At 47.5% G+C, this 22,432-nt stretch overlaps 1 protein-coding gene across 15 annotated transcripts in view; it reads left to right on the forward strand.

The window, feature by feature from the left end:
• ADGRB1 (adhesion G protein-coupled receptor B1) overlaps positions 1-22,432 on the forward strand; it is a 291,999-nt gene that overhangs the window by 192,005 nt on the left and 77,562 nt on the right. For 11 of the 15 annotated variants that reach the window (XM_063174933.1, XM_063174955.1, XM_063174924.1 and 8 more), the window contains one exon: positions 12,244-12,385. In XM_063174933.1, the coding sequence (XP_063031003.1) occupies positions 12,244-12,385 (142 nt within the window). The remainder of the gene's footprint in view (positions 1-12,243; positions 12,386-22,432) is intronic. The other 4 variants (XM_063174944.1, XM_063175043.1, XM_063174992.1 and 1 more) reach the window with 1 other exon arrangement.

The raw sequence follows: 22,432 nt of genomic DNA on the forward strand, positions 1-22,432 counted from the left end.
AGAGCAGAACACCTTTGTGTCCAGCGGCAACATGCACACAACACCTTTGCTCAAACAGGCAATTTCAGGAGGGTCCTGCAGGGCAGTACAACAAGGGGACAACAGCCCAGCCCTGGCTCCTGTTCTTGCCATGCAGGACCTGCCAAAACATTTCCATGCAAGCTCAAGGACACCAGAGGAGCTGCCCCTGGAGGGAAGCATCCTGCAAGGCCTGGATAAGCAGCTGTGAATGTCACACAGGGGTGGGAGGGAGGCAGATCCATCACTCACTGCTCTCACCTTGTCCTCTGCTGGAAGGCAGCCCTGTATGATAATGAGAGCAGCCGTCCTCCTGCTCATCTTTCCATCCCCCTTTTGTCCCACTGATACACTTCCCTCCACTTGGAAAAGTCAGCTTCAGAAGGTCCCAACCTCTGCTTACAATATTTTCACAGTAGCTTCTGGTTTTGCCTTTTTCCCAAGGTGATCTTGAAACCCAACGAGTTCATGCAAGACAGGGAATTGGTTGAATCACCAACACTGAGGAGAATTAAAAGATGTGTAAATGTGGCACACAGTTTAGTGGTAGGTTTTTGTAGTTCTGTGTTATCAGTGTGACTTAAACATTTTTTTCAACCCAACTATTTGATGATTCTCTATTTTTTATTGTTCTGATACTCTGGTAGCAGAAAAGATCCAATGGGGCAGCTTTACCTCAAAATATATCTTATTTATAAAATTTATTTAGAATGTTGCACAATTTTTATTTTATTTATAAATCTTATTTGCAATCTTACTCACAGCTCCTAATCTAGGAGTTATGGCTCAGATTTCTTACACTGAAGGGATTGCAAAAATACTGTAAAGGTGTTTTTGGCTCTGGATGACAATAAGAAATTTAAGTGCAGAGGATAAAGACCTGGAAGAATAAATTGTTGATCTGTTGTGGAAACAGACTGAAAGGAAATTGTAGTGATGTGGGTGTCAGATATTTCTCCCAGGTAACAAATGACAGGATGAGAGGAAACAGCTTCAAGTTGCGCCAGTGGAGATTTTGGATATTTGGAAAAATTTCTTCATGGAAAGGGTGGTCAAGCATTAGAAAAGGCTGCCCAGGGAAGTGGTGGAGACACCATCCATGGGAGAGATAAAAAAATGTGTGAATGTGGCACTTGAGGATGTGGTTTAGTAGTGTACATGGTGCTGGTTCATGGTTGGATTTGATGATTTTAAGGATCTTTTCCAAAATTAACAATTCCATGATTTGATGATTCCATGGAAGCAGTCCAAGGTCATCTTCTGCAGCCACTGCCATGAGCTGACCTGATGATGGCAGGTTTTGCAGTGTGACTAAATATGAGAATTATTTTCCTTTTTTCTTCTTAAAGCCACGAAGCTAAGGGATTATAGGGAGCTGTTGGCTTTTCTGTTTCACAGGGCTCTGTAGAGGAGCTGGAAAATGTCATTCTTTTAAAGGAAAAAAAATACACAGGACAAAAAGACTTCAAATATGCCTTACAGAAAAAAAAATCTCCAAAATGAAAAACAAAACAAAACCAGAAAACAAAACAAAACAAAAACCTCAAAACCAAAACAAACAAAAAAACCCTCCCACATGATACTTCAAGTTCTGATTTTAACTAGGTGCTGTGGGAGCCACCAGATTTGTAATTATTAAACAACCACTAGAACTGAGGTAATTCAATCACAGAATGGTTTGGGTTGGAAGGGTTCTTAAAGATCACCCAGTTCCAATCCTGCCATGAGACAGAACCTTCCACTATCCCAGGTTGCTCCAACCCCCATCCAGCCTGGCCTTGGACACTTCTAGGGATGGGTCAGGAAGGAATTCCCCCAAATTTTGTGATCAGGGGCTTTTGAGCTGGTTTGGGACATTGTGACACCTCACAGGGACTTCCATGCTCATTTCTGATTTAGAGACACAAGGCTGAGTGCCTTTGGTTTCTCCATTCCTCCTCTGCCTGGGATATGGTGTCACATTTTCCGTATGAAAATTCTGAGCCATTTTCAGGATTGTTCAGTGGAATATTGGGTGGGACAGAGGGCTCATCCCAATGAAATATCTGTCCTGTGGGAAAGAACTTTGGCATGGGAACACAAGAAAATTGGCTGTGGGCCCAGTGGCAAATTTCTCCCCTATCCCACCCTTCCATAAAACCATGGTTTAGGTTGGGAGGGACCTTAAAGATCACCCAGTTCCAACCCCCTACCATGGGCAGGGACACCTTCCACCAAACCAAGCTGCTCCAATCCCCACCTAACACAACCCTGACTGAAGCAGCTGCTTGGAGACCAAGCCATGGCACAAATTTCTCCTTCAAGAGACGATTCCTGCATTTCAGACCTTCTTCTGGAGCAGTGGGGCAGGGCTGTAAAGAGGGAAAATGCTCATTAATTCTCCACCACAAGCTCCGGATTTGAAAGGCAGGATGCAAGCCCAGGAGGATGATGATGGTGGGAAGTGCTGAGCTCCCTCTCTGGTGGGATTGGCCTGGCCTTGTGATGAGAATCATTAGAGCTCAGCATCAGCTGCACTTGTGGTGCCTGAAAAGATTATCTCCAGATAATCTTCGGGGTATTTAGCCAGCCATATGCTTTATTTCAATGGTAATATCTATTTCTTTGTGTGTTTGAACATTGTTTATGTTAATTAAGGCTTCAGACTAGAGGCTGCATATGGGCTGCTTCTTATTTTTCTTTTTTTTTTTTTTTTTTTTTCTGGGCCTAATTTGCAGATAGAAAATAACCTTTTCCCCTGAAAATGCTGCAATTCAGTGTGCTGTGCTCATGAATTCACAGCTGGGCAAAGGGCTTGCTTGTCACCTCCTTATATCTTTTCCCATTCCTCTCTCCCACACATACATAAAGAGGAAATCCGAAGTATTCCTAATTTCCCACAGATCACAAATCTTTTCTTAAATCACTGTTATCTTAATTCTGCCTCTGTGATTCCTGAAGGAAATCACTCCAAACACCTTGAATTAGGGGTCTCTGAAAAATAAAATCAAGTTAATATTTCTGTTCTGGTTTCATTTTCCTTGCACCAACTAACTGGATCAAGATTATGCTTTTTCTTCCTTTTCCACATTTTCCATTTTCATTGTTTTTTTTTTTTTAATATATATATTTTTTTTTCTTTTTTTTTTTTTTTTTTTAAGAGCTAATTTAATAATAGCTGCTACTCTGATTATTGCTCTTTTTAGACTGACAGAATATTGTTCTGTTCAGTGCCAGGCCTGGGGTAGAGGTAGTGCCAGTGCTCCTGGGGTAGAGGTGAGTAAAGGCCACCAGTGCCAAGCAAAACTTGTAAGGAAACTGAGTAATCTGAGTAGTTTAGCAGGAAGTTTTATAGTGGTTTTGGTTGTTGAGGTTTTATTTATTTATTTATTTATTTATTTATTTATTTATTTATTTCTGCAAAGAAACCAGGAAACTCAGCTAAGGGATGTGTGAAAGTATTGACTGCTTATTCCAAATATCCGAGCTCTGTGAGTGCCCTCTTATAGATCTGCATCCACTCATATCTCCTTTGTGTGCCTCAGTTTCCTTCTCATAGAATGGGTTGGGTTGGAAGGGACCTTCAAAATCATCTCATTCCATGGGCAGGGACACCTTCCACTGTCCCAGGTTGCTCCAAGCCCCATCCAACCTGGCCTTGGACAATTCCAGGGATGGAGCAGCCACAGTTTCTCTGGTCACCCCTGTGCCAGGGCCTCACCACCCTCTCAGGGAAGAATTTCTTCCTTCTATTTAGTCTGAATCTCTCCTCTTTCAGTTTTAAATAATTTCTTTTGCCCTGTCCCTCCACTCCCTTGTCCAAATTCTCTCTCCAGCTCTGCTGGAGCCCCTGGAAGGAGCTCTAAGGTCTCCCTGGAGCTGGACATTCCCAGCTCTCCCAGCCTGGCTCCAGAGCAGAGGGGCTCCAGCCCCTGGAGCATCTCCATGGCCTTGTCTGGACTTATTCCAACAGGACCACATTTTTCCTGTGCTGAGGATCCCAGAACTGAATTCAGCACTCCAGGTTGTGTCTCACCAGAGCAGAGGGACAATGCTCTCCCTTGACCTGCCCACACCATGGGGATCCAGCACAGGAGCCCAGGACACATTTGGCTTCCTTGGTTTTGAGCTAAATAAGGTTGATGACTTTTGATTTCCTTAAATGAATGTAGGGATATTGCTGGGCCATCCTTGATTTCATTGGAACTTCAGATTTCATTTTGAGCCACATGGATTTACCAAACTTGTGGTACATTTCAAATTCAGAGGCTCAGAAGTGCAGGATTTTTCCAGGAGGGTTGGTTTTGCTCCAATAAGCCTGCACTGCCTTGCTGGATGTGTGAGATGTCTCTCAGGATTTTCAGCAGCATAACTGAGAGCTCAGCCTGTCTTTGAACCAGGGGATTGATCACAGAAAGGGAAAATTATCTCTTGGATAACAGAATGACCCCTGTGAAAGAGTTTTGCTGGTTTTATTTAGTTCTTAGGAAGGTCTCAACTAAGCAAAGAGTGATCACTGCTCTGGTGCTGAGGGTGTTCAAAACATTCCAAGCAGCTGCAGTGTTAAAGATTGATTTAAACCCACATTTAGCTTAGTGTTTAATGAATTTCAGCATTTACCTCTCTGGCATGAGATCCTTTGTTACTGCTTTAGCAGCCAATCAAAGATTTATTTTATTTTATTTTTAATCAGCCTATTTTTTTCCAAAGCTGTAAGCCTTTTCATGTCCCCTTCTCTTAGGAACCATCTACTCTTTAATTCAGCCCTGAGGTCCTGCACAAACAGTGACTCTGACACACTTTTTGCAGAAATATGATTGCAGGGGTTTTTTTTGCATCTCGGGCTATTGTGCAGAGCCAAAGTGTCTGAAAGGCGCTTTGGGGCAGCCTTTGGCTGGAAATGAAAATTGCTTTTGGGAATCCCACAAAAAGGATTAACTTTGACTTCATCTCTGGTTTGTTCTCCAAATTAATAATCAATCTGCCAGCTGGACCCGTGCCAAGCACTCGCCTGGTTGGAGAAGGGGGAATGGCCCACGTGAAACAAGAACAGTCAGAGAACCACAGAGCTGGTTGGGTTGGGGAAAACTTCTGAAGATTCCTTGTATTTTTCAGATCTCAAACGTCTCCCCCAATTTTAAAAACTCTCTCTGCTCCGTGGCTCTTCCCACAACAAAAAAAGCTTTCCTTTTGTGCAAATTCCCGTTCAGAGCAGCATTTCTGTTTGAGAAAGTCCTCGAGCGTGTGCTTAGCTCCTGTTTAAATCTACAAGACAGTGCTTAATTGCTTTTCCCCATCAAGTGCTCAAATGATGTTCAGAGTCATGTTGTAACATATGGTGAGACATTTTCCTGTGCAGCATCATTGGAATTACACCGGAGATAAATCTGACCACGGACGTTGGAGACAGAACCAACTTGTCAGGTTCCCTGCTCACCCTCCCCATACAACGTTTTTCACGCCAGTCTGGTTTGGGGATTTCTACAATTCCTTTGACTGGGTTGTAATCACTCTGACTACACTCTCCTCTAATATTCTGCCCACGTTTTCCCTTTAGTGGAGTTTCCTCTTTCTTGCCTCCACTCTGGAGACCGCCTGGAAATAATTCCGCTCCCTTATTAGCGTACCTGGATTCAATATTTGTGAAGAACTCAAATTCTGCTCCTTTTCTTTGCCTCTGAGCTTTGAGCACGGATTTCCCAGCACAAATCCAGTGTATTTTTTGGCAGAATCAAAGGCTTTTCTACTGCTTTACAAATGAAACCTGAACCTACAGGCAGGCACACACGAACACACAAATGTTCCTCCCCTTATGGACCTGTTCATTAATAGCCCATTGTCTTCCAGAGCTTTTCATCAGGCCCAAAGTGAATGAATTTTGCATTCAAATGTGAAACATGCCCTTTTTCAATCTATCTGCTTTGTAATTTGAATTGCTGCCAGTGAAATAATCTTTAGATGGCAAAATCCAGTGATTGAATTCTGAAATTTGAGTTTAAGGATTTCAAGTCTGCACTGAACTATAAGGTCTTTGGTAATACTTGATGGTTGAACCAAACACTATCTGGACATTCCCAGCTCTCCCAGCTTGGCACCTGGGCAGGTATCTGCAACCAGCAAGACCAAAACTCACTCAGATGTGTTTCCCTGGACCTTGGAGAAATCCCTTTAGATCATTTTTAGTGGTACTGAGTGTGGGATCTGCAGCAGGTGATGCTGGACAGGCTCAAACAGTCACAAACCATGAATGAGACAACCCAAAATCACAAGGAATTATTGTGAGACCTCACCTGGAACAACGAATCCAGCTCTGGGACTTCCAACAGCAGAAGGACATGAAGGTGCTGGATGAGTCCAGAGGACACCATGGAAATGCTCCAAGGGCTGGAGCCCCAGTGCCTGAAGGGGCTCCAGGACAGCTGGAGAGGGACTTGGGACAAGGGAATGGAGTGACAGGACAAGGGGGAGTGATTTAAACTGAAAGAGGGGAGATTCAGACCAGATACAAGGAATAAATTCACCGGGCCCTGGCATAGGATGTCCAGAGAAGCTGCCCCATTCATGGAATTATCCATGGCCAGGTTGGAAAGGGCTTGGAGCACCCTGGGATAGTGGAAGGTGTCCCTGCCCATGGCAGGGCTGGGACAAGATGATCTTTAAGATTCCTTCCAACACAAACCATTCCAGGATTCTACATCCACACTGGGAATCAGTGAGAAGAGGCTCTTGGCTCTTCTCCCACATCCTCCTACCTCCAAATTGGTTTTCCCAACCCATCTCCAAGCTCCATCCCCACAGGGTGCAGAGGTGTTCGTATCCAAAGGGTTGCAGGGCAACGAGAAGAGGTAATTAGGGAGATTTGGAATGAGGAAGGAAAGGATGAAAGAAAAGTTATTCTTCTGAGGGTATTAAAACCAGAGGAATGAACATGGTCTTTGGAGCATTTGAGTGGTTTAATGACTGGTAATGACTAATTAATTAATAATCAGTGGTAGTAATGAAGGCCAGATTTTCGTTTCTCATTAAAAGATGTAGCTGGACTTATTCTGAGGTGATTTACACCAAGTTCCTGACTCAGCACATCCACATCACCCATCCTTTATGTGATTTATAGCAGCTTTTAAAGCAAGAACTGGATGGCTTTGATCCAGTTGCTTTCTTTGAGTCCAACAGGATAAATAAGCAGGAACCAGACCAGGTCTTTGAAGAGCAAAAGGTGGTTATTTTAATTTTTAATTTTTTTCTTGCTTCAATATCGCTGTGCACTTTCTGTGTGCATCTAGAAATGGATTTCAGGCTGTGCCAAGTGTGGCTTTGGCCCTGGATAGATTTTATCCTGATATTGCATTCATTGCTGTTCTGTCAGCTTTTCTGCCATGGGAGTGTGAGACCAGGCACAGCATCTGGGGAGTGTTATTTGTTTTCTGATACTTTCCCTGGGGTTTCCTGTTCTTGTTGGTTTTCTGATTTATTTTCCTTCTTTATTTTTTTTCTTCCTTTTGGATGAGGTTACTTCTGTTGATGTATGGCTCAGATCTGTCCTAGTCTACTTTGAAAGCTGGTAAATGAGTAAAGCTGGGCTTTGGGATTGGAAGTGATGTGAGGGCAAATGTATTCCCACATTTGAAGAGAGTTCGGGTTCCTTGGGGCAGGGGGTGTCTGTGTGTGGCAATGTACACAAATTTGATGCCCTAAAAATGGGAGATTTAAGCATTTCTATTTGTTGAGAAAGGCAGAAAAAAAGACAGAAAAAAAAAGCTGAGGGTAGAGTTAAGGATGAAAGGACAGGCTGGATGACCTGGGGTTGTTTAGTCTGGAGAAGAGAAGGCTCCAGGGAGATCTCAGAGCCCTTTCCAGTGCCCAAAGGGGCTCCAAGAGAGCTGGAAAGGGACTTTGGACAAGGGCTGGAGTGACAGGACACAGGGAATGGCTTTAAACTGCCAGAGAGCAGGGTAAGATGGGATATTGGGAAGAAATTCTTCCCTGTGAGAGCAGAGAGATGCTGACACCAGTTTTCCAGAGAAACTGTGGGTGTGCCATCCATGGAAGTGTCCAAGGTTGAGTGGGACACTGAGGAGTGTGGTTTAATGGGAGGTGTCCCTGCCCATGGCAGGAGGTTGGATAAAGGTGATCTTTAAAGTCCCTTCCAAAACCATTCTAGGATTCCAAAATTCTATCATTAGGAGCCTTTTAAAAGCAGTTTTCTAGATATCCTCAAAACCATAAATGAAAAAGAGCACTAAAAAACCCTCAGCTAACAAAAAAACCCCACCACAAGCCAAATGCACCAACATCTACAAAAAAACCCCAAACAACACAACAGTCTGTTATAGAGGGAAAGTCAAAGCTGCTGTGGAAATCTGGACAAAGGATAAATTGACAGCAAGCAATGCAAATTAAAAGCTTGAAAAATATAAGAAAAAAGAAAAAAAAAAAAAGGAAAAGTATAGGAATTTTATTCTCCAGACCAGCAAAACTGAATAAAAAGCAAAATTCAGAGTCTACTAAGCCCATAATAAATCCTGATGGTATTGGTTTGTTACTAGCTGGAAATGACAGATTTATTTATAATAATGCAGGAATTTCAATAAACGCCTGTATTCTGTAATTGGAAGAGAGCCTGGTTCCTTAATCCACATCCCAGCCTAATGAAATACTTTTCATTACACCAGCAGCTGGAAAACCTGCTATACATCATCCAGCAAAGTGAGATGTATGCAAGAGTAACAAGACAGAGCAATTTGGAACTTGAGGGTTTTAAAAGAGCAGGTTAAGACTAATTTGGCATCATTGCTCTTTAGGAAAAGACAGGTGGAAGAGTTCCCCAAATCTGGAGAGAGAAGCATGTGTGTGTAAGCACAGCAGCCTCACATCTGTCTTAGGCACAATATCCATCTCAAATTGGATCCAAAAGTTTAGGGATTGTGGGTAATATTATGATTATAATTGAATAATAGCATGCTCATTAAAACAGAGGCATTAATAGCAATCAACTTATGGAAAATAGATTTTTGTCAAGCTAAATTAATACTTTCTAGGAGAATACAGAACTGGTTGTTGGAGTCTGGAAATTTATCATTATTTGTACACATCATAAATAAGGCGTTTTTCTCAGTGACAGTGGATAAACAGAACAACTCAATAATGCAGATCTTGGAAATACGAGCAGCACATAGAGGGGGAGAATACAGAATTCAGATTTCCCATGAGACTGGCCTTGGATCTCCTGGTCCCTTCCAAAAAGGTGTTGGGGGATGTCAGAAGGTTCATGAAAGAGCAAAGAACAGTGCCAGGGTCTGAAATGATGTGACAGCTCAGAGAAAATCATGTGAGGAGCTGCTGATCCAGAGAAGACAGATTTATGCCCCATGAGATGGATGGGTGGAGAAGCACGGGAGCACAGAATGGTTTGGGTTGGAAGGGACCTTAAAGATTATTTAGTTCCAACCCCCTGCCACGGGCAGGGACACCTTCCACTAGACCAGGATGCTCCAAACCCCATCCAACCTGGCCTTGGGCACTCCCAGGCATAGGACATTCAGACATTTAGTAGGGTCTAGATATTTAAAAATGTGGCTGAGCACCAGAAAAAAAAAATATTCTGTGTATTGCGTACAACTTCTGCAGTAAAATTATTTTTTTTATTTTATAAAAATAAAATAAAATATTTTATCAAATAAAATAAAAATATAAAAATATAAAATATAAATTTATTTATATTATATAAAATAAAAATATAAAAAATGAATTTATTTATATTTTATAAAATAAAAATATTTTATTTTTTTAACTATGAACAGTGCTCTAACCCAAACTAGAAATAATTCAGGGAGGCTCAGTGTCACATGTTGAACAGGATGTGAGGGGACACTGAGAGCAGGACGTGCTGGTGCTCTGTCACCCAGGCCATGGTGGCACAGGGAGGCTCAGAATCGTTGTGTGAGGAGCAGCTCAGAGCCTGCACCAGGTCAAGACCTGCAAAGAACTTGTCAGAGGCTCAGGGCAGGTCTCTGGAGCCAGCAGCACGGAGCTGTCCAGGCCATCTGTGGTGCACCCAAGGCTGCTGAGCAGCTTTGGCTCCATCTGGATCTGCCCTGGGCTCGCTGCTGGCATTGCTGCCCAGGTCCCCTCCTCTGAGGATGGTCAGCTGGGGAGATGGGACATCTTTCCCCATGTCCCTTCAGTGGAGGCAGATGGCCCTGCCTCCTCATCCTGTCTCAGGCTCCTGTGAAGCCCAGGTTATGCACAGGGATGCTGAGCTTCTCCCCATCTACTGAATTTCTGCACTTGATCTCTGCATCTGCACTCCCTGAGTGACCATATCCCAGGAGATAGGATGGACAAGACACAGAATTAATGGGTGGAAAATGACAGCAGGTTTTGGGTCCCCACTGTCCCAGCACATGAGGCAGAGCAGCAGATCCCCCTTTTCCCTGGCTTAGCCCTTTGTGCTCACACAGAGATGGGGCTGCAATCATTTTCCCTGATGAAACCACCCCACTGTGGGATGAAGACTGTGGAGACTTCCCCATCTATGGCCCCTTCCCCATTCTGCTGCTTTTCCCCAGGCTGCAAGGATGCCAGGAGAAAGCAGGGATCTGTCCCTTTGATGCCTTCAGGTCCCTCTGACCATGAGGGAGGAACATCCCTGCCATGCCCAGAGCTTTGGGAATGTGGGGAAGGGCTCAGGAGGGTCCTGGCCTGGTCTTTGGAGAAGGAACAAGGGAGGGGTGAAGCTGTGAATTGGGCTGGGAGAGGTCTATACCCATCTATATGGGGTGTGGAGCAGGGGATTGGGAGTGTATGGGGCTGTGGGGGCAGTGGGGTGTATTTTAGGTCCATAGTGTTACATCCATAAATGGGATATGTGGGACAGGACTGCAGGGATGGGGAGGTGTGTTCAGGTTGTGTAGGATTTTTTATCCATGTGTCCCACGTGCGGATCTATATGTTGGGTGTCACAGGGGTTTAGGGTTGTGCATGCATGTATTGGTGGGAAGTTGTGCACAGGTATTTGGGATAAATGAGGCAGAGCTGTGGGGTTTAGGGTGTGTGCGTGGAACAAGTGGGACAGGGCTATAGGCTTAAGGAAATGCGTATGGCACATGTGGGACTGGGAATAGGGCTAAGAAAGTGTGCATGGGATAAGTGGGAAAGGGATATAGGGTTAAGAAGGTGTATATGGGGTATGTGGGGCAGGGTTGTAGGGTTAAGGTGCATGTGGGATTAGTAGGACAGGTTTATAGGGGAAAAAGGGTGTATATGGGACATGTGGAACAGGGCTATAGGGTTAGAGGGGTGTATATGGGATATGTGGGAAAGAGCTATACAGTCAGGAAAGTTTATAGGGGATATGAGGGACAGGGCTACAGGGTTAAGGAGGTGTATATGGGATATGGGATATGTAGGACAAAGCTGTAGGGTTAGGAAGGTTTATATGAGACATGGGAGAGGGCTACAGGGTTAGGAAGGTTTATATGAGATATATGGGGCAGGGACATAGGGTTAGGCAGGTGTATATGGGGCATATGGGACAAGGCTATAGGGTTAGGGAGGTGTATATGGGATATGTGGGACAGAGTTATAGGGTCAGGAAAGTGTAGATGGGATATGTGGGGCAGGGATATAGGGTCAGGAAGGTGTATATGGGATATGTGGGGTTATAGGGTTAAGCAGGTGTATATGGGATATGTGGGGCAGGGCTATAGGGTTAGGAGGGTGTATATGGGATATGTGGGGCAGGCTGTAAGGTTAGAGGGATGTATATGGGATATGTGGGGCAGGCTGTAAGGTTAGAGGGATGTATATGGGATATGTGGGGCAGGCTGTAAGGTTAGAGGGATGTATATGGGATATGTGGGGCAGGGCTATAGGGTCAGGGAGGTGTATATGGGATATGTGGGAAATAGCTATATAGTTAGGCAGGTGTATGTGGGATATGTGGGGCAGGGCTATAGGCTTAGGGCGATCGTGACACCGGTTAGCCCGGGGGCTGCAGGGGACCGCTCACATGTGTGGGGATGATGGAGAGGTCACAGCGAGGCGGGGGAGCCGCGGACCGGACCAGCACCAGCACCAGCACCATCACCAGGATGGAGCCGCAGGTCCGCCGGGGCTTGGTGGGATGGGGGCGGCGGGGGGCGCCGTGCCCGCTCCCCGCCCGCCCTGACGGCCGCTCTCTCTCCCTCTCTCCCCGCTCCGCCGCCCCGTCCCTCCCTCCGTGCTTTCCTCCCTCCCTCCCTCCAGCAGAGCCTCCGCCTCCGCCTCTCCGCCCGGCGCCTGGTCCTGGCGCGGCTGCCGAACGGTCCCGCTCGACGCCTCCCGGACCAAGTGCCTGTGTGACCGGCTCTCCGCCTTCGCCATCTTAGCCCAGCTCAGCCCCGACATGGTGAGTCCCACCGAGCGAGCAGCGCAGGGGCCGGGGTAGGCGTGGGGGACACGCGGGGGACAGGGCGGAATGGAGCGGGAGGGAAAGGGACGCGCCCGGGATGCAGCGGAGCATCCCCGGTACCGCGGCGGGGACAGCTCCGAGCGCCGCCGCTGCTGCCGCCGCTGCTGCTGCTGCAGTCCGGTGTCACCGGGACCGTGGCGACACAGCGTGAGGCTTTGCATAACCCTCCCCCTTCCTTCCTTCCCCGCCGTCCTTCCTCTCCCCTTCCCCCCGACCCTGACACACACACGCGGAGACATCGCCGCGCTGCTCCCTCTCATCCTCCCCATCCATCCTTCCATCCCTGCGCTGTGCTTTGGGACGTGGATCCCGCTCGGCGTGCGGAGCCGCCGGCCCCCGCAGGCGTGTTCGCTGCCGTGGGCTCCCCACGCACGGAATCTTCCGCACGTGGCTTTTTTTGGGGGGGCGGAATCGCCCCGCTCCGCCTCCCTCCCTCCATCCCTCCCCGCCGTCTCCGTTCCCCGCCTCGGCGTCCTTCCCGCTACCCCGCGCAGTTTTGGGGTGTGTGGGTGTGTGTGTATGGAGGGGTTCCCACTCTGGAATCGCGGGGAGAGTGGAAGGGAAGAGTTGTGAAGTTTTGGCCGCTTGTCGGGGGACACCAAGTCGGTGCCGCGTCTTCGGACGGAGCCTCCGGAAAAGAAAAAAAAAAGTGCGAGATTCCTAGAAATTATCGCTGGGCGGCTGCACCCTGAGTCAGAGCACGGGGAGGGTGCCAGGGCATTAAAGACGGCGCTGGGGTGGTCAAAAGACGCTTCCTCTCTTCCACCTTGTGCTTTTGAATTTATTTCCTTCTTTCTTTTATTTTTTTCTTTTTTTTTAAGTAGTTCATCCCTTTTTGGACAGTTCCCAGGTTCCCAGAGAGAAGCCACCCCCTCCTCCACCTAAAGCTTCTCCATCTGCCTGGGCACTGGGAGTTACTGGGCCCTTGCAATTATTTACTAATTATGGCTTGCTTGTTAAATGCTGGCTTAATTCGGCAAAAGGGGAGGGGAAAGGAAGAAAGGAAGGGTGAGGAGTGGTAAAGGGAGAGGGGGGATCACATTTTCCAAGATGAAGGTTTGGTTTATTATTAGAAACACTAATGTATTTGGTCCACTAGTTACCATGGAAACAACATCTGCACTGAAGTGGTTTTAAAGACACAGTGTTGGTTGTGTTTGCCTGGGCCCCGAGCAGGCCCAGCCACCACAGGGCTGGGAAATGGGTTCTGGGCTCCTCAGCAGAGCAGCTTTTGGGCTCCTCTGGACAGAGGCACCGACTCTGTGGTCTCAGGTAGAGATATTCCGGATGAAGGATGCTCAGAGGTAGGGCTGGGAGCGTGTTCCTGCTTGGAAGGGCTCTGGAAGCAGCTGGTTGCATCAATCCTGGCATCCCTGCACTCCATGGGCTGTTGTTTCCTTGTCCTGTCACCATAAACCAAGCGGGCAGGGGAGCAGCTGCTGGGCTGGTGCTCTCCAGGAGAATTCCCAGCCTTCTCGAGGTGCACAGGGTGATCTCAGGTGGGATTTGTCACCTGTGTCCTTCCAGCAGCAGGGCTACACCCTTCACCCCAAGCTCCAGCAGCTTTAGGGTCTGGCTCCAGAGGTTGTGGTTGACGAGTGAGCCTTGCCCTGCATGGGAAGGACTCAGAGATATCCTGACAAAGTTTTGGGAGATTGCATGTCTGGGGAAAATAAATTGGGATTTCTGCTGCAGGGAGGCTTCTAAGGCAAAGCCTGGAATGAGGTGAGCCCAGATGTGCAGCTGAGCTGCTGGTGAAGGTCCTCTGCTGATCCAGCTTCTGGAACTGGGCAGAGGATCAGGCAGTGTGGGGAAAGCAAAGGGAATCTTTGCCTTGGCTGAAGCAGAAGTTTCTCTTATGTAGATTTTATGTTCACACACTGCTTGGTATTATTTAATTAATCAATCTGGGGAAAAAATGGTTAATTTGATGTGGTCAGATGCTGCTGCTCCATCAGCTCCAGGTGTTTCAGTGTTATCTGGATAAGACAGGGTGGATATCAGCCCTTTATCATCCCTGCAAGTACTTTTGCATTTGAGAGTGGGCTTGGCTGCAGGAGGATACAGCTCCTTCCCCCAGGCATGTTTTATTATATCTGCAACTAAACTCACAGCTGCTCCTTTGGGGTTTAGGCCTAAAATTGCTTCTTTTGCCCTCTTTCCTACTCCTCTGGCTGCTGCTTGGGTTATGTTTTCCCAGCTCATTTTTTCCCAGCCTTGAGTCCACTCATTTTTCCCTGGATGAGTCTTTTGGCTGTGCTGGGGGAAGAACTGGGGCTTGGATATCTCCTGAATCCCCCAAGCCAGTCCAAGGGTTTGATGATGATGATGGGGAGCATCACCCTGGCTGAACCAGCTGGGACCCATCTCCTGCCTGTGCCTGCCCTGTGAGCCGGCATGTCTGTGTCTCATCCAGCTCCTCATTCCCTCACTTTCCTCCCCAAATCTCATTTTGAACAAGCCCACGTTGCCTCCCGTCCCCAGAGGTGGCATCTCGTCATCGTTGGTGTCTGCGGTGGTGACATTTATGGTGCAGTTTTTCATGTGCCTTTGGAGCTCTCAGGACAAGAAGCTCCGTCCGCCTGTGTCATTAATATTATTTATTGCTATAAATCTCCCTTCTGGAGCCTTTGGCCCTGGCAGCTTGAAATATTTGTAACCCTGCTATGGGCACAGCTCCTTTGCGATGAAAAAAGGCTTTTGGGATGAGTGTTGCTGCTGATTTGGGACTGGCTAAGGACAGTTTGCCTGGGCTGGGACCTGAGAGTTGCTGGTGTAGTGGGGAAAGGAAGCAGTTTTCCTTGATTTCAGTGGAGCTGGAGGCTGAAAGTGCTGTGTTTTGAGTCAATTTGGGAGACAGACATCCCTAAACCGTGATGGATCCAGCTCAAAAGCTGGAGTTCAGATTTGTGTTTGATTTCCCCTGCTGCTTCCACTTGACAGAGGCAGCCTCATGCCCTGCTTTGGCACAACTGCTGTTTGACCATCGTGAAAGATTGAAACCTCTTAAATTAAGGAACACAGACAAGCATTTTGGGACTGTCTTTTTGTTCTAGCTTTATAACCTGACTGTCTTGGAAGGGCAATGCCTGTGGTGCTACACCTGCACAGTGGCTGTGCTAACAGAGAATGAGGGCAAAAGGAAACCACAGAGCTGCATGTTAGCCTTGTGGTGGTCGTTTTTTCAATATATTTTGGCAATTTTTGGAGATGAGGAGGAAATAGAGCAGGAGCCTGAGGATGAGCAGCAAAGCCTTTCACTCTTTGGTTGTCTCATCTGAGTTTGGCTCGTGTTGTCTTTGCTGCCTTCCACCTTGTGCTTGGCCTTTGTAAAGTCAATCAAGGTTTAAAGCTTGGTTAAGCACAGCTTGGATGGGGTTTTGGGAAAGCTGGTCTGGTGGAAGGTGTCTCTGTCCAACCAGGGGGTTGGAATTGGATGATCTTTAAAGCCCAAACTGATGCTTTTGTGATTTGTGCAGCCCTTAGGGCTGGAGTAAAACTTGACAAATACATCTCTGTTTTCTCCCCCCTCCTTACTGGTCCTGTCTGCAGAAAACTGATCAGAGGGAGGCATCTGAGCTCTCCTCTCATTCCTAGGCTTGATGAAGATTCAGAGCTGGTGGCAGGAACTTGTAGGGGTGCTGAGTTTGTTATGTCTGCACTGAATTTTTGGGACATCTCACCTCTGTGTTGGTGTTTTCTGACAGGCAAAACCAGCAGCTGTTGAGTTTTGTGGGGTTTTTGTAGCAGATCTGGCCCTGAGTGAGTGCTGGCCAGGCAGTGAGCTGACCTGTGAGATGAGAGGAAAGAGCCTCAAGTTGTGCCAGTGTGGCAAATCTAAAAGAATGGATATTAGGAAAAAATTTCTTCAAGGAAAGGAGGTTGTCAACCATTGGAACAGGCTGCCCAAGGAAGTGGTAGAGTCACCATCCTTGGAAGTGTTCAAGAAATAAATGGATGTGGTACTTGGGTGCTGGGTCGATGGTTGGACTTGATGATCTCAGAGATATTTTCCAGCCTTGATGATTCCAGGATTTATATCCCAGGATTGTTCAGTGTTCTCTCCAGTTTGCAAGAATGGGAAGCACCTTTCCTGGTGTGCATCTTACCCATGAAGCTAAAGTTCCCCTCTAAACTCACAAGACTTCTTTTTTTTGTCCCTCAAAACCTCCCATTTTGGGATGGAAGGGACCTTCAAAGATCTTGTTGTGTCCCAAGGATCTTCCCCCTGAAAAGATTGTCCTGTGCTGCAGGAGCTCTCTGTACTTCATGGACAGTGCACACACACAAGGTGGGTTATTTTAAGCTCCTAAAATTCTGTAGGGCCTCTCTTCCACAGGGAGGAGATCCAGGTTCCCAGGAGAAAAAAAGAAAAAAAAAAAAAGAAAAAAAAAAAAAGAAAAAAAAAAGAGCTAATGTTATGAATCAAATATTTTGTAAGAGTGTAGCCATTCTGACAACATTTTGATGGAAATTTATATTGGTTTTATTTAGATAAGACTGGAGAACTTCATTTGGAGGTGAACATTTTAACATTTATATTCTTCCATCATTTATCACCTGAAATTGGAGTCTGGATGAGAACAAAGCCTTTTGCATACCTTGAGAACTGACAGTTCTCATGTTCACAACAGTTCCCAGGCTTAGTTAATATTGGTTCTACTTTTTCTGCAGCTTTAACTCTTTAATTCAAAAATTGGATTTTTCTGAGGAAGAGAAATTTTCAGTTTTGCCAGACTTTGAGACATCAAACTTTGGTCAGGTTGTGCAGGGGTTTAAGGAAGAGTTTGGTGTATTTGGGTGTGTTGTTGAGGCTACAGCCAGATCTTTTCTGTGCCTGTCAGTGAAATTGTGACCTTGAGCTGAACACTTTTTTGCTTTCTGCTTCCCTTTCTCCAGCTGCAGCACCCTTGCAGGTGACATCCCAGGCTCTGTGCATCCACATTTGCACCCCAGCCTGAAGGGTGCTCCAGGAAGCACCAAGTGCTGTCATTTCCCTGACAGAGCATTAGGAGCCTCCTCTTGCCCATTTGGCAGGAGCTGTGCCAGGGTGAACATTGCTGAGCCACGAACATTTGGGCTTTTTGAGGTCCAAATCCTCTGCGAGCTCCCACGCTCGCAATGCTGGCACCTCTTCCTGCAATCACCCCGTCCTCTCCAGGATGCCGCTGTGTGTAGAGTGTCTCTTAGGGAGCTGATTGTGCCTCTTGAGCTGGAAATGTTGCCTAAGATTTCCTGGGGATTAGTTCTGTTGCCACTGAACTCTCCCTGGGTGCGGAGATGCCAAGGTGGGAGTGGCAAAGGGCCACTCCAGCTGGACTCCTGCTCATCCCAGGAGAGCTCCGTGCTGGGGCTGGGGAAGGATGTGGTCTAAGTGCTGCTGGGGATTTCTAGGCTTTGCCCATCTCCTGCTCCACAGCAGGAGCAGCTGCTGTGTTTTCTCTGGGGTGCTTTTCCCCCGAGGTCCGTGGCAGCCTGTAGGAGCAAGCTGGTGATTCTGTAAATCACGGGCTGCTCTTTGCTGTGCTCAGCAGGGAGGCTCTTGTCACTAAATCCAGTTTAGCCCTCCTGAGTTTCAGCAGGCGTGGATAGAATGGAGAAGACAGGGTAGGAACCAGCTGGGCAGACAGTTTTCCCCTCCTACTCTCTCTGTTAATGTGATTAAGGAGGAGAGAGGATGTGTGATGCTCTTAGGGGGCCAAACTTGCCAACCCACGGTCTAACCCCCTCTTGAGAGAAGTCCATTATTTTTCTAAAGTCCCCTCTTAACAGAAAGTACTGGATTGTGTCCCTACATCTTTGCTTTGCTGGAATTACCTGGTTTTAAAGTGTTGCTCTGTCGCTGATGTGGGATCTGTCAGTTTGTGTTGCAGAGTAAATTCAGGTTAAATCTCATTTGATTTTGAAGAGGACCCGGAGTTGATGTACAGGTGATTTATGTTGGGTTTTAAGAGGAGGGGGATCAGTGACAGAGCTTGTGGTGTGCTCCAGGTGCCAGAGGCAGCCTGGGTTTGTTGTTCTGCTGGAAGAATTGACTAGAGATTGCCACTGCTGTGTGCCATACACAGATACCTAATAAAAGATCCCATTAGCAAATAAGTGATTGATATTGGAACATACTCAGGCAAGGCATGAGAGACGAGTGGGATAGGAATTCCCTCTCAGCGCTGTGCTGTGCTTCTAGCAGAGACAACACTTGAATATATTAGAAGAAGACAGGTAGCACAGGAGGTAATAATAGGAGGATTTGGCTCAGCATAATAAGCAGTCATCCAGCATCCCACCTCCTTGGCGGCTGTCTGCGGATTTCGCTGTCTGTCGATCCGTTGGGTACTTTGGGGAGATATTCCCAGCTGACAGCTTCCCTCCTCCCCGAGTTCCTGCTCAGCAGCGCTGGTGGATTCACCCAGGTCTCTTTAACTCCTGACAAAACTCCAGCTGGTGGGATTGCAGCAGCGTGGGGCTGCGGCTCGGCCCCCGCCAGCCGGAGCCGCCGAGCTCAGCGCAGCCCTGGCAGGGACTCTTCTGCAGGCAAATGCTGCATCACCCTCCTGTATCTGTCTCTCTCTCCATCTGAAGGGGACGTGGGAGAGGAGCAGGATCAAGTGGCTGGGAGCTTAAAGCCGTTGTGGGATTCAGTGCTGGAGCGTGAGTAATGCCGAGCCAAATTCACCCTTTGGTGGAAAGGCGAGACCGAGCCAAATTCACCCTTTGGTGGAAAGGCGAGAGCGGCGCCGGCGCTAACCAAGTGACCCCAGGAGCGGAGCAGGGCTGGGTTTGGTTCCCTGTCTCCAGCTCAGATTAGAGCCTCACCGAGAATGCCTGGGATGCTGCATGTCCAGGCATTCCTGAGGGGTTTGGTGCTTATTCTGAGCTGCAGTGCTTAATGGCTCGTTGCCACGAAGGCAGCTTAGTGAGTGTGACAGCTGCCCTATTACCCTGCCACAGCTTACTGCTCTGCTAAGGAGCTGTGGATTTAAGCCAGGACACCAGGGGCTTCCCAGTTCCCACTTTCCCCTTTCCTAGAGCTCAGAAAGCAGCGCTCAGCCTCGCTTGTGAGCAGATTTGAGGGCCAGAAATGTGAACCAAGTGTGTGTTACCTGCCTGGGATTGCTCTGCTCTGGGTCCAGGCAGGATGACTGGCACAGCCCAGAGTGTGGGAGGGCGTGTGGGAGGGGACGATGTGTCAGAGATGTTTGGTGTGGTGCCTCCACACTGATGGCTGAGCTCTGTGAGACATTTTGGCTCTTTCCTCAAAGTAAAAAAGGCTGAGGGGAAAGAGGATGATAATCTTCAAACGGGTTGAAAGGTGGCTGTGGAAAGGGAATAATCTGCTTTCTGTGTCTGCTGGGGATTAGGCTGAAATTGCAGAGTGAGAGATTTAATTCAGGCACGAGGGAAAACCTTCTGACTGCAGGGATAGACAAGAGCCCAGACTCCATCAGCACAGGTTTTCTTGAAGAGGCTGGGGGTGGTTTTGATGGTTTTGTATCAGGCTGAGGCGTAAGCTGAGCTTGTCAGGTCTTTTCCACTCTCTCACCTGAAATTCTGTGATGTAGATCCCTTGGTGCCTGTGCCTTGCTGTGTAAAAAGAGAGGAACACGGCAGAGGGGCAGCACATTGGTGGGAGTGGGAGGAGTGGGCTGAAGGCAGGTGGAAAAGCCAAAAATCACCGAGTCTGTCCACAACTTCCCACTTCCACCTGTAGCTGTCGATCCGCTGTCATCTCATATTTACAACCTGCAGTTTGTACCAGCCAGGAGCTTCAGCACCATTCCAGCCTGCTCAGCTCTGAGCCACAAAGCCACCCTGACCCAGCAGTGTGGGAAATTCAGCTGAATTTTCCATCTGGAACCCCAGGATGCTGGGATGGGGGCGGGCGTGGGGGCCCGTGTAAACAGCACAAGGTTCTTAGTCATGGCCAAGTGGTCACATCTGCCAGGGCTGGGCTGTGGGCTCTGCACCAGGCAGGGCTTCACAGGGGAGGTTTGGAGCTCTGGGTGTTCGGGGAGCTTCTCCCGAGGCAGGAGGACGGCGTGGGAGCATCACAAAGGGGCTTGTTTGAAAATGGTAACGAGTGGGTGCTGGAGGCTGGGTTTCATGGGCTCATGGGGTGGGAGTCAGAATTAGTGCTAAATGAGATTATCTTCCTTTTCAAAGCACTTCAGGGACTGAGCATGGTGTGTTCAAAGAGTCAGGCAAATTTTGAGTGTTGCTTCTATTATTCTGCACCCGTCTCCATTGTACTTTGGCCTGGAAAAGCAATTCTTTAGATAAATTTGACAATCTGCTTCACCTCTGAGCCCCTTATGCCCTGCAGAAAGGCTGAGGTTGCCCTTAAATTGCCATGCAGCGGGAAATGGATAAGTCATTATTATTATGTTCATTTAAGCCCAAATTGAAGCAGTTTATGAAAGGTTTGTGCCCTTCATACTTTTGCTGTCGGGTAATAGCTGGGTAGATAAACCTGCTGGTAAGATTTTGGTAATCTTTAAGCAAAAATGGGCATTATGTGTGGAAAAGTAATGTCAGAGTTGTAATTGGGTGTATTTGAGCTCAAAATGTCCCTCTGAATGTGAGGAGTGTCTAATGAAGAAACTGATATTGTGCTGGGTGTGATTACAGCCAGCCAAAACTCAGCTGCAGCTCCATTGCTGGCTGCCTACCTGCCCTGCTCAACTCAAGAACGTACAGAATGTATTCAATAAATCTGTGAAAGCAAAATTACTCCCTCTTTTCCCACAAGTGAGACAATGCTTTCATTTTCCATGAAGAATGGTTCTTTTTCCTCTTTTTAAGCATGGCAATCATGCCAGCATCTCCCCAGGTGGGGAATATCTGACTGCTGGGGCCACTTTTGATTTTGTTTATATCAGCTCAGCACAGCTGTAAATCCAGGGGCTGTTACAGCTTTGCTTTCCAATCACTCAGCTGTGAATGAGTTGGGGGTTGGAGGCTGATTCCTCGAGGGCTGCTTGGAGATCTTTGCTCCACACAGAGGGAATTTGCACCAGTGATTCCCCAGTGACCAGCTGGGGATGGAAACACGCTGGGGCTCCTCAGATTGCAATGGGAATAAAGCTGTCATTATCCTCATAACAGCAGAATCACCCAAATGGCTGAAATCCCTTCATCTTCTTTTCTTAGCCAAGAAAGCCCTGAAAGCCTCTGAGGGCTGGCAATAAATTGAGGGTGTTTTGCTCCAAGGTTGTTGGTTCAGCCTTAGTTTGGGTCAGGAGCCATTGTCAGGGCAGGGATCTTCAGTGATGGAATAGTGAGGGATGGGAGCATCTGCAGGAAGTAATTAATATTTGTTCAGCCTGGAGAAGAAACTGAGGGGAAACCTCATCAGGGTCTGCAGCTTCCTCATGAGGGGAAGCAGAGGGGCAGCACCAATTTCTTCTCTCTGTGACAGTGGTAGGACCTGAGGGAATGGCTGGAGCTGTGTCAGGGTCAGGGTTAGGCTGGATATCAGAAAAAGATTCTTCATCCGGGGGGTCGTTGGGCACTGGAAGAGGCTCCCCAGGGAATGGTCCCAGCCTTGAGACTGACAGAGCTCAAGGAGAGTTTGGGCAACATTCTCAGGCACAGGATGGGAATGTTGGGGTGTCCTGTGCAGGGCCAGGAGTTGGACTTGATGATCCCACTGGATCCCTTCCAAATCAGGATATTCTATGATCCTCTGAATTAAAGGGTCTTGGATAAAGTCAGGTTTTAAGAGATGCTTCAGTCTTTGCCCAAATGTTCATTCCTTGTGCTTTGGAGGAAGGTTTTTCTTTTGGATTGCTCTTCAGCAGGCAGGGGGAAAGAGAAAGTGGGTATTTGCTCTCTGTGATGGTCGGCAGGTGGGATCTGAATATTTGGGGCAGGAGCCATCCTGCAGACACTGAGACCTCAGGTGTTCCTCACTCCTCAGGCAGGTCTCTCCAAAGGGCAGGATGCAGGGGAATGGGGAAGGAACGTTTTGCCCATGCTGTGGGGAGA

This window comes from Melospiza melodia, chromosome 1, assembly GCF_035770615.1.
Source record: "Melospiza melodia melodia isolate bMelMel2 chromosome 1, bMelMel2.pri, whole genome shotgun sequence".
Classification (NCBI taxonomy): Eukaryota; Metazoa; Chordata; class Aves; order Passeriformes; family Passerellidae; genus Melospiza; species Melospiza melodia.